The following is a 12,227-nucleotide window of genomic DNA, read 5'->3' as shown; positions in this document are numbered from 1 at the left end:
GATATGTATCTTCTATATACACATGAATTACTCAACCATAAATATTCTCACTTTAAATAATACTAACTTTTTCATATTTGATATTGGTTGGCTTAAATATTTTCCTTGAAAACACATTTTCCTCTAATAAAGAGGAAGGAAGTTGATTCCCAAGGGATGTTTTCCTACATACCAAATAAACAGGATTATAGGCAAGTACAACTGAATAACACACCTTATCAAAATCTCATAAGAATTTGTGTTTATACAAAGAGATTCAATTAAGCTACCTACTAGCACTAAAATTTTGGACCACAACCTCTTTCCTCTGAAAGGCACATTGCTCAAACTAAACAAAGCCTTGATGAAAAACTATGATTTCTCAGTGTACTGTGATTTAGACTAGTTCCTTCCTGTAGTATGAAGCATGTATGATATGATATATTACCTTTTGAAGCAAGACAAAGGAAAAAAGACTCAAAAAACTCAAGTACAATGGCAACGAAGGGGAACTGAGACACCGGGAGGTTTCCTCTTCTCACGGATGATAGCTTCTTTAATCATGGGCAGTTTTCGGTGAACCTTTCTCCATATGTAATTTATAGCACCATTTGGAGATATAGGACCAATACCGCCTGGTTGACCATTTTCATACTCAAAAATGGGCTGTACTACAGCCATATTATGCCGAAACCTATCTTTTTGCTCATAGGAGTAGCTTCTAAGATGGTTCACGAGCCAACTTGGTTGCAGTGCATCATTAACTGACACAAACACTGCAAATTTTGAATAATCCACCATCCCTTCAAATGGGAGCTCGATGTTGTCACTAACAATGACAGGAATACAAAGACTTTGAATGGCATCAAAAAGTCGGCATGAGGTTGGTGTGTCCCCTGCAGGGTGCAAGCAGAACTCTGAAGTCCGCATTCCCTTTATAGACTGCTCCTTTCCAGTGGCATTTGGAAAGCCTTCCTCCATCACTACTCTGGGTTCATTTATTAGCAAGTCCCAAAGCTTTTCCCGAACAATGCCTCCCTGCACAAAGAAATACAAGACGATTTAAGTCTGGTGAGCAAGAAGTGGGATGTTATGGTTTAATCTAGACATAGAGACCTTTTATGAGCAGAAATGTCTATAAAAATTGTACAACTTGTAGCCAAATCAAGAATGATAAGCATACAACAGAAGGTCCTTTTTGTGCTTCACTCTGACAATGATTTTACCAATCAATGACTTAGTTATACATATAAAACGTTTCTAGACATAGAGCAAGTTCATTTACAGTAGTCCAAGAAATTACAATCATATTGAAATACAAATACATTGTTTTCTGACAATCTGATGATGGAGAGGAGTTTCAGTCATAATCTTGTGAAGAAGCTCCAGTGCAAGAATAGATTAATTGACTTGACTCACAAGTAAAATGGATCATACACTCAGTATGATTGCAAGACGGAAGAAGACTATATATTTATGTGGATGTCTGGAAGCACTCAACAAACTACCCAATGCCTATGTTTAGCTCCATTGAAGCAAAGGGTTTTTTGTGTCTGTAATAGTTGGGAGGAGGAGGCAGCAAATAGCTACACGAGACAATTACATCCTTAAGTGACCAAAACTTTTGCATGATTATCTAATAGACTGATTTTCCATTGGGTACTTCGCTAACTCCTACCAGCACAAGTACCAAGTAACTCTATCCACCACGGCTTAAGTAAGTGGGAAAAAAATTACCTAGTGTTTGTTGTCCCTGCTGGGGTAAGAACCCTGATCACCCATTTTCACCTACTTCATTGACGCTATGCAACACCCTTGCATTCAAGGACCTTGTTTTCTACCAGGCCTTAATATAATTCAAGCTACTAGTTTTCTCCCAAGCTTTTATAAAATTGTTTCCCTTTATGAAGTCATTCAGATTGTTGGAATTACATTGTGAAGTCATGTCATTTTTCATCTCATTCCACCTGCTCTTTTCAACATATGTACAAATATAAGTTACATATCAGCAAACACCAAGATCCATGTGCCAGATCCACCTTCTACCACCATTACATTCCACCAACTTTATGTCTGACCAAATAACAAAAAATGTCTTAAGAAATGATCTTGGGTAAAATATCTTGGATGAAAATGGTATCCATGAAAGACAATGTTATCATATCAATCAGATGACAAACACCTAATATTTAATGACAAAGTTGTCTCCATTAGTTTGTGTCATTATTGCAAAGAGCTGCAGTCATATGTGAACAAGCAATTAAAAACCCTCAAGTTTAAGACAAAATAATTGTTTGACCTAACTTATACATAAAAATGGATCATATACACAACTTATTAGAAGCAGGGTTGCAATTTATATGTAGCTAGACTTCTGGAAAAAGTTAATAGTACTGACCCGATGCCTATGTTTAGCCCCTTTGAAGTAAAGAAGGATTTCTCGTTTTTGGTTTTCAGATAAGGGCAAACGAGGAAGTAGATGGGTATAAGGCACAATGACATCCTTCAGCAATGAAACTTGAGTGTGGTGTATCATGTCAGATGAGCTCTCATTAGATGCTTTTGAGTCAAGCTTGTACCACCCACCAAAATCAACCACCAGGAGAATTGCTGGAGCAACCTCAGCCTTCACATGCCACATTGCAACAGGGTCTGCCAAAGAATGCTTCAAGTTTTAAAATAACCTGACATTGCAGAGACTAAATATAAGATGCTAAGATGTTGTTCCACTTCCAATTTGTTTTCAGGCAGAACATAATTGGGAAAGAACAATCGCACAGTCAATAGAAAAGCAAGGCTGGTAAGACGATCTTACAAAAAGAAACTTGGGATTGTTTGCTACTTACAATTCATGCTCATACATGAGTTCTAAAATCAGTTAAGCAACTGCACATGATAAAGAGTCAACATCATACCAACAAACAACTTTTTCCAATCACAAAGCAACTGAAAGAAACAGAATACTGGGTAATATTCAAGGTGGAGCAAAGGATGTGTGATGAAAAATGTTTGCAGGATAATTAATCGGTGATCACAACTGCATTGGATTAAATAATATAGGTGGAAAACAGAAGGAGACTGAAATAGCAAGATATGGCTCATTCAACAAAATACCATCAAAATAGTAGTGCACTTCACCAGATATATGCCATGAAGAATGAACTGACATTCACCTGGAGAATCTCCATAAGTGCATGCCTGTTTATGCAAAAAGCAAGCAGGGGAACCACTTCTCCACCTAGGTCAATTAATCACTCTTCACATCCCTATCAAATCCATGTGCCCTTAAGAAGGTCTCCAAGAGCCCCGCTTATTATGTTTGCCTTATAAGATTCAAGCACTTAAGGATAAGTACATTTGACAAATTGAACAGTTGTTACTAAGTCTGATCAAACTCTTCTAGGCTCATAGTTACGACTTAGCGTATATTACATAACTCAGCTGCTCCCCAGTAAAATCTAAAAAAACCAAACCTAAAATCGGACAGCTTTCTTATCTGAAAGCTTCTGATGATGTAAAAAGGCAAGCTCTACATAACAGAAGTGCCACTATCCGGATGATTTTTATACAGAATTTTAAGTTGTGTTGCAAGATATAAGAGTCCAAGTTGGATTCGACAAGCATAGAAATCAGCAACTTTTAGCAGCATCTTTCAGTGACTGTTTGATAAGGTTGTAAGCATGAGTAAATGTAGAATACAACTATATACAAACAGTGTACAATAGCCAACATAAGCAGTGGCAGAACCAGAAATTTTAATAAGGGGGTTCAAAATTTGAGAAGTAAACACACGAACTAGTGGAAGGGGGTTCGACATCTATTATACATACCTAAAAAATAATTTTAACCCTGTATAAGTAGTATGGATAACCCCCTCATTATATGCTGCCTCCGCCCCTGAACATAAGTATTATATGAGAATTCATGAATTACATTGCGGCTGCAGTCTAACACATCAACCAATTGAATCTACGCTAAAAAATGAAAGTCTAAGCTTAATATCCACCTATTTCTTGACAATCATCTTCATTAAATTCAGATTTCCAGTTCCACCAGTTATGCCCTTAATTTCTTCAATTAGAGTTGAATGAGTGATGTCCGTTCATCCAACAATGCTGAAGCAGCTATACCGGTTTTTTCTCAAATTTTTTTTACCATAACACAAGGCGTTGGACAAAAGGAAAAGGAGGAATGGGATGCTACATACGAAGTTGGAATCCTCCACCTACTTGGTGAACGGTAAGGATGTTCACTAAGTGAGCTAGCCATCAACTCAAACACCTATAGAGGGTAAGCCATTCAGCTGCCATTTGAAGAGCATTTACAAAAGAATATCCAGAAAACTTTGCTGGCTCAGTTCCTTCTTTTATTTCAGGGGGGGAAATAAAGAAAAGGAAAACTACCTAATTTCATATGCAGATTATTTCCACTTCGGAAGTTACTAAAACCAAAAACTAAGAAATACAGAAGAATGGAACCCCTCTACAAATGGTTATCCTAATTGCAAAAAGATCAAATTCTATCTCAATACCATCTATTGCATAAGGTACCGATGGTACCAGGAGTCTCTATAATCGTTAAGACACATGCATAAACAAAGAACTATACAAGCTTCATCTAGAAACACCCGATGTCCAATCTTTCAAGTAACGGTGCACAATAAAACAGTAACTAAAAAGATTAACAGACTCCGGAGCATAGTTATGATGAATCACAAATTCCCCATCAAATTGCTAATTCAGATCCGTGGCACCAGAACAATACAACCGCAAACTCTAAATTTCTCCATCAAAATTGCAATCATTCTTGTTTTACTTTTTAGTAGCATCTTGTATCTTCCAATCCAACTCAACTACCAAATCTAGAATTTTCCTATAACTTCTATCTCAAATCATCTCCAATTAAGAAAAGAATTATAACTTCAAATTTCCTCAAGAAATTAATGTATCATCTACAGATGTATACTTAGTGATTGGATAGTAGTTTAGGTAGCGAACGACTAACTTGTCCCGTGGAAAAGATGTCATGAACCCAAATATTACTGGGGCACATGGGAAGCACTTCAGTTTTAAGTGCTATTCACTCTCACATATACACAAATTAACTTCTTCTTTTTTATGACAAGGAAACCCGCAGCCGCTATCTTTTGAGTGCGCACAGGGTAAAACCCCCGCTCCTATGCAATAGCTCGCAAACCACCTAGGAGAGGTAACCCGCACTAGGCAATCCCGGTGCGACGAGCTAGACCCAGAAGGCAAACCCCTTGCTTTCGCTGGCAAGGGGTTTCGAACTTGAGACCTCCAACATGAAAGTCCCAAGCCCAAACCACTGGGCCACCCCGAAGGGTATACACACATTAACTTGGTTCAAAGGGTTATGCTAAATCTGGAACAATTCCAACTACCCAAAATATCTTCTCCCTACTCCTTCCTCTCTCTCGATCTTTTCTCATCTTCATCTTCATCTTCTTAATTCTTTCAGGGAATCACGGAGGAGTTCAAGCTCATTAATGGAGTTTTAGCTTCAAATCTTTCCTCCTTTATTTTGCTCATTCAAGGTAGTTACTGTTGTATTGATTTCTACTAGTAATAAATTCCCATTTCCGCCTAAATTCTCTGATTTCGATACAACTACATAAACAAAAGAACTAGATACAGGGTAAAACTGCTAAAATGTCATGAACAAAAATGACTGACATGAACAGCAGCTGAACATTTCGAAGGCAATGACATATAAGGATGTATACCACTTACCAGTAATAACAAACACATGGTCACGACCACCAGAGCGTTTCCAAGCCTCAGTTTGCTTCAAATAATCCACAACCATTCTTTGTCTCTGATAGTCCTCATTTCCCTCTTTCTTCCTGAACACACCCTTATTCACAATCAGTTGCATCTCAGCACTCAATGTCGCAAAAAAAGGAACAAAAATCACATCAGCTTCCTCAGCAGTAAACACCCTTTTCGCAAAAGATCCAAGTTTTAATTTTTCAGGTGTCATCAAATCCCCCAAGATCCAATACTCAGCACTGTACTGTTTGATTATTGGGTTTTCTGGATAAGGAAGGGAATTCTTGGAACTTTTTCCTATATGGGTCTTTCTTATTTGATTGTCTACTTCACTCCCAATTCTTGAATCTGAATCTAAATCCCAGTAATTTTCCAATAAGCCATAGTTTAGAGATCTTGGAAGATTTGGTACATAAACTTTGATGGAATTTGGAGATGTTTGAAGGTTGATTTGTGGGTTTAGGGAAAGTGGGGTTGGAGAAGAACGGAAGAAGAAAAGAGAGATTGGTAGAATGCAGAGTATAGAAAGGGAGATGAAGAGAGATGGGATGCTGCAGGATGAACGGGTGGCAGTGTTCTTCAATGGTATCATTTTCTTTGACAATCCCTTCACTTCTATTCTTCTGTGATAAAGTAATACTACTAGTGGAAATTTGTCAATAACAACACAACTTTCATAGATTTTGTGAAATATTACCAATAGTGGAAAGATTTGGATTTATGTTTTCATCACCCCTTACCTAAAGTGGTCCATCTGTATTTTCAGTGACAGCATGTTTTAACCTGGATGGAGCGAGGGAGTCCAGATCAAAATTGAACTGAAATCGATAATTTAAATTAGGGAAATGATAATTATATTTGAACTATCGTAAATGATATGTAGATATCCTCCATCATACTTTTGGGACATTGGTGCCCCTGCCGTCCAAAAACTAGAGCATATGGCACCAGTGTCCCAAAAGTATGACGGAGGTATTTGCATACCATTTACGACAGTTCAGGGTATATTTATCCTTTTTCCCTATAAATTAAAAAAAAAAGTTATTAATTTAGCAATTTTGATAACAGTTTTGAATTTTTTATTATTGGATTATCGATTCTTAACGGTTTGAGGTTTGTTTTTTTCTTAATGAGTTAACCGTTATTCAATAGTAAATTAAACAATAATATTTATACAATTTTGTATATAAAGTCCTTAACTTAGAGTTTAGTTTCATATTTTTATTTTTGGTTGTCTCAAACTCTTGGTTAGGGGTGCTCGTGGTTCGATTTGGATCGGTTATTGATTAAAACTAAAACCAAACCAATATAGTCGGTTTTATAAATTTCTAAAACAAAATCAAACCAAACAAAAAAAAAACCCGTCAATTTGGTTATTATCGGTCTGGTTCAGTTTTTTTGGTTTATTCGGTTTGAAAGTAATAGTTTTTTTTTAGGACGTACGTATCTCAATAGACACAAACACCTAGTACATAAACAATCCACAAAAAAGCTATTGTCGGTTCAATTAAGCAATTAAACAATACCAGAGTTATCATTATACGAACAAAGTGATTCAATTAAGAGAAAGTGTGACTATTTTATGTGAAGTAGGGTAGGTAAAGACAAATGGATTTTGATGGACTTAAATTATGATTGTTATAGTTGGGCTAAAGTGTCGTGCTTGAGAAAATGATAAAGTTAAAAGACTTAGGTTAATTAAAATTTAACAAAATATTTATATTTTATTTATGAGTAATATCTAAATAATTATAAAATTTATATATCTAATTTATCAGTTCGGTTTGGTTGTTTTTTTAGTAAAATCAAAAACCAAACCAATTAGTATCGGTTTTCAAAATTTAAAACCAAACCAAACTAAATATCGGTTTTTTAATCGGTTGGTTGAGATTGCAGTTCGATTTGATTTTTTAACCATAACCATGAACAACCCTACTCTTGGTTATTTTACAATGTCACAGTGTTTGCTTTAGATCAAGATGCAATCTATCAACTCATGTGCATGGTTGATTTGATTTGTCACCTTGTTTCTAAATGATTTTCAATGACATTTTTTGGGTCAAATCTTAATGGTTAAGTTGATAACAATCAATAACCGATAAGTTAATAGCTTAATAGTTCTATAACGATACTAATTTAGCATGTCAATCTTTAAACTTTGATAGGATTATTTTTGTCAAAGTTGCTCTATTATTTTCTTTCAGTTCTAGGAATTAATAAAACTCAATATCTGGCCAAAACACTGGCATATAAAAATGAAAAGGAAGAAGGAAAGGGAATATCAACAGATAATTTATATAGAAATCCTCCGTAGTGTGACATTTGCACCCAAAACTAGATTCAAAGTACTGCATTCAAAATTCTATCTGATTTAACACTAAAAGGCAAGCATAATGTCTCTTCTGCACCTACATTCCAGCAGTTACTGGACTAACGCTCCAACGCAACCTCATCAAAGTTCCAGTCTCTGACTATATCCCTCCTCACAGCACGACTTCTGACAAGCCGTGGGGGGCCTGTTATGCCATTACTCGTATCACTAGGCTGAGGGGTAACTTTAGAGGTTGTGATGCCACCATTTGCAGCGGGGTGGCCAAGTGATATCTTCTTGATCAAACAATTGGCAATCGCTGAACATCTTCCATCATTGTCTGAACTTGAAACAGAGTAACTTCTGAAGGACTGTGATGGGCTTTCAACACTATGGCACACCAGACATGCCAGACTCATGTTTCACTTTGAGCAGCCTCAAGATGTGAAAACGGTTTGCTGCAATGACACATTCCAGGAAATTCAAAGAACATAAGGTCCATGGCAAAGGAAAATATGGAGAAAAAATGTGTCTGTGTGTGATATGCTGTGGTTGCAATGATAGGAAAGGAAGTGTAGAAACCATAAATCAATTTATGCACATGCGATGATTGCTAGTAGAAATCCTTAAAACTTTTGGTGACATGCAACATTTTCAACTTTTGCCAATATAACAAACCATGTTGCAATTTCACCAAATAATTACAGTACAAGCTAGCAACAACCACATCGAACACAAGCTCATCCTATGCCAAAAAACAAAGAACATGTTTCCCCAGAAAATGCAGGGTCACAAATTACTAACATACTAGGGAAACTCATGAAAGTAAGTGTTCTATTCTAATAAGCATCCATTAGTACAAACATTTTCCAGTGCCAAATTGACTTAACAAATCGTATACAATCCAAACCTCATATAAAATTTTGGAGAAACGAAACAAGACATAGGACTGAAGAGTGTTGTGCCACCATATTTGTATTATGACTACGAAGATGCAGGCTATTAAAAGTGCCCCATAGAGTGCTTACAATTAACTGCTCAACCTTTCGACTAGTAGACAACTATCCTAGGAAAATGAGCATTTATTTCAAAAATCAATAAAATACGTAGAGACTGCCTCTCCTATTCCTTCTACAGCTTCTTTTTTTGATCAAGACCTTCTACAGCGTCTTCTCATAAGGTGACTGAATAAAATGCATTACGAAATATGAACACAACATAAAGCTCTCTCTCAGTCTCTCTAATTCCTGAAGTGACCAAATTAAACTTCCAATTTTCTGAATCAGTCCATACAGATGTAAGAAGTTGAATCAACCTTAATTGGCCCAAAAGAAATCAGATCTATTGAAACTTAGCGTCTTATCAACCTGAATTAAGTCATACTAATTACCACTAAGAGTACTTCTTTTTGCTTTACAACCATTCTTTAACATCATTCTTTCAGTATGATTAGTTGCCAACTCCAAAACCAACCAATCATTTTACTAGCAATTTTCAGCCTACGATCTCAATACAGAGTATGAAAACTTTTTGGCTCCGGTCATAATGTATGTGAACTAATATGAAGAGACAGCAAAATGTCAAGCCAAAAAATTGTAGTCCTCAAGTCAAGAGATACCTATAATAGGATACAGGCACACTCACAAACCCATTGATAAAGAAACTGGAATAAAAGGTCCACTACGCATCTTAATAAAGAAAAGAAATAGAACTATAAGCATGACTTAGACATTCTAGATGCGTAACAGTAATACATTTACAGCATTAACTTTTTTCTAGAGTCATACTTCCACAAAACAATGTGCTTTGTGTATTTCATATTTGTGCATGGACAAAGTGCACCTTAACTGTTACCAGTATATGAAAACATACTATTTCTTATTATTGCTAGTTGTCCTCGTCCAGTTATGTAACCGTCTTCCAAATTTGGAATTTAAAAGTCGAAAATCATTATATTCCTTCTTGTTACCAACAAAAAAGAAAAGGTGCTACTACCAGGGCTATATTAAGAATAAGGGACAATGAAGAGTTATATGAGGTGCCCTTTGTTTTTCTTTGGATGAATCAGAAGCTCAAAAGCTATCTTGCTTCAAAAACCCACCAAAAGAAAAGCAAGAAATCAACAGATAACTCAAGAAGACATTACCAAATTCCAGCTATACAAAACCTGTCAAATACAGATTATTTCCTTCATTTCCCTCTGAAGTAAAACAATTTGTCATAGACCACAGACACAGATGACGCATACTTTAATATGATAGAAAATATGTCTTGAGTCTATGATTTAATCACATCGTAAAGACGTTGTTTCCATTATACCCTCTGCTCAAAAAGATTCTAACAGTGGCACCCAAATAATCAATCATATGCATACTGTTCATAAGAAAGCACTCCATAGAACATGTGATACTGAATAATATTCTCCCTTGGTATCTGATTATAGCGTCTGTCAAGACAAAAGGGTAACTAAAAAGAAACATAATCCTAAACCTATTTACACCCCTTGATTAGAAAATTGAAAAAAATGAAACCTTTAACAGTTAAATCCGCAGCTGCTCAATGAAGCAAAAGTACAGAATTCACTTCAGCGAAAAGCAATTCTCATCTACAATTAACAATTTCATAAAACCTCCTACAACATGAAAATTCATTCCAATTACAACATACTGCATTTTCAATTCATGGGTCAACAATCCCACAATAGCACAAGGCAAAAGCAACTAAGCCTAGAAATTAAGGCAAAGCTTCCGGAACGAAAGAATTCCACCCATACCTACTTTGTAAACAATACCTTACAACCCAGCATTGATGCACTCAATGTACAATAATAAAAATCAAAACCCGAGTTCCACCACATACCGTCCAGGAAACTCAAATTCAAAACAGAAGAAAGAAAAAAGGACTGAGCTATATCAGTTCATTGTTGGCAAAACAAAATCCTCTAGGCACCACTATCTGAGAAACAGAAAACAATCACCTTGAATCCCTTATAAGGAACTCAAGATTTACATACAATACACCATAACACTAAGAAGTACCTCTACCAAAAAGGGTATACACAGGAGAACCCCAATAGCAACAATATAGGAAAACCAATGAACCCAAGAAACAAACAACCAAAAGAAAATGTGGGTAAGGCAAGAAACTTACCACAGATCACTAACACAAGGCACACAAACAAAAGAACCCTTATAGGAAAAATCAAGAAAACCCCACAAAATTGAATTATTTCCCCATTTCACAAAATATTGAGATCTGTTAAACAAACCTTAACTTGTGGGCAGATGAATGTTGGAGTGAGTTCAAGGATCTGTTGGGTCGTTAAAGTCTCACTCAAAATCTGTAAAATCCACAAAAATAAATGCTTTGGGTGTATACTCTAACCAATCTTGAATTATCTTGTACAATACTAAACTACCCCTCTTAGAATCATTTTTGGTAAAATAACTTCTTTTTACTTTTGAAATTTTATGTACATATATAATATTCAAGCACAAATCTTTTTAAGGATCTTTAAGTTATTATGAGATGATCAAACAAAAACTTATCTAGATTCATTCAATATTACTTTACTTACTAGGTAAATTCTCGGGAAAAATGCCATAAATAGTGTTTTAACTATAGGAGTAGGTGTAAAATGGTCCATTAATTATATTTTTGTCGGATTCAATCCTTCAATTGGTCTATTAGCTATACATTAATCGGTTTTAGTCCCTAAATTATATATTTATTAGTTTTAGTCTTTTAAGTATTTAAAAATTTATCAGGTTTGGTCTTTGTCCATTTTTATACAAATAACTTAGGTTTATATTAATGAAATCCATATATTGAGAAATTAAATCATTTGTTCCACTCTTCCCGCTATTTTTACTTCAAATTACCCTTATGCAAAGAACCTTAACTCAACGATTCAAAATAAAATTCACGGAGAGAAAAAATATAAGTCATAATTTCATTCAACGGACGATAAAATGTGGCATATTATTGCTACTAATGAATTCAATATGCTAAACTTTATTATAAAAAGAAAAAAATTATACCCGTTGAATTCAAAAAATTTACTCCAATGACTTTATTGAAGGGAATTTGTTTAATTTTTCACAAGTTGAAACTTATAAAATGGTAGATATACAACTTTTTTAGTT

At 35.4% G+C, this 12,227-nt stretch overlaps 2 protein-coding genes across 3 annotated transcripts; both read right to left on the bottom strand.

Annotated features, from left to right (window-relative positions):
• Positions 1 to 196: 196 nt before the first annotated feature.
• LOC102598290 (probable arabinosyltransferase ARAD1) lies at positions 197 to 6,527 on the bottom strand. The gene is made up of 3 exons (XM_006351123.2): positions 5,733 to 6,527; positions 2,378 to 2,631; positions 197 to 1,017 (listed from the first exon to the last, which is right to left on the bottom strand). Exons 1-3 carry the CDS (start codon positions 6,361 to 6,363, stop codon positions 466 to 468), a joined length of 1,437 nt encoding a protein of 478 aa, XP_006351185.1. The 5' UTR covers positions 6,364 to 6,527; the 3' UTR covers positions 197 to 465.
• A 1,520-nt stretch (positions 6,528 to 8,047) lies between these two features.
• Positions 8,048 to 11,554, bottom strand: LOC102597749 (uncharacterized). 2 transcript variants are annotated; one of them, XM_006351121.2, is made up of 2 exons: positions 11,351 to 11,554; positions 8,048 to 8,540 (listed from the first exon to the last, which is right to left on the bottom strand). In XM_006351121.2, exon 2 carries the CDS (start codon positions 8,499 to 8,501, stop codon positions 8,202 to 8,204), a length of 300 nt encoding a protein of 99 aa, XP_006351183.1. In that variant the 5' UTR covers positions 8,502 to 8,540; positions 11,351 to 11,554; the 3' UTR covers positions 8,048 to 8,201. The 2 variants fall into 2 exon arrangements, with proteins under 2 accessions (XP_006351183.1, XP_006351184.1); XM_006351122.2 differs by lacking the exon at positions 11,351 to 11,554 and adding an exon at positions 11,233 to 11,344.
• Positions 11,555 to 12,227: the final 673 nt, after the last annotated feature.

This window comes from Solanum tuberosum, unplaced genomic scaffold (genome assembly GCF_000226075.1).
Source record: "Solanum tuberosum cultivar DM 1-3 516 R44 unplaced genomic scaffold, SolTub_3.0 scf00133, whole genome shotgun sequence".
NCBI classification, from domain to species: Eukaryota; Viridiplantae; Streptophyta; class Magnoliopsida; order Solanales; family Solanaceae; genus Solanum; species Solanum tuberosum.
The sequence above is the reverse complement of the archived record's forward strand: the minus strand, read 5'-3'. Positions and strand labels throughout refer to the sequence as shown.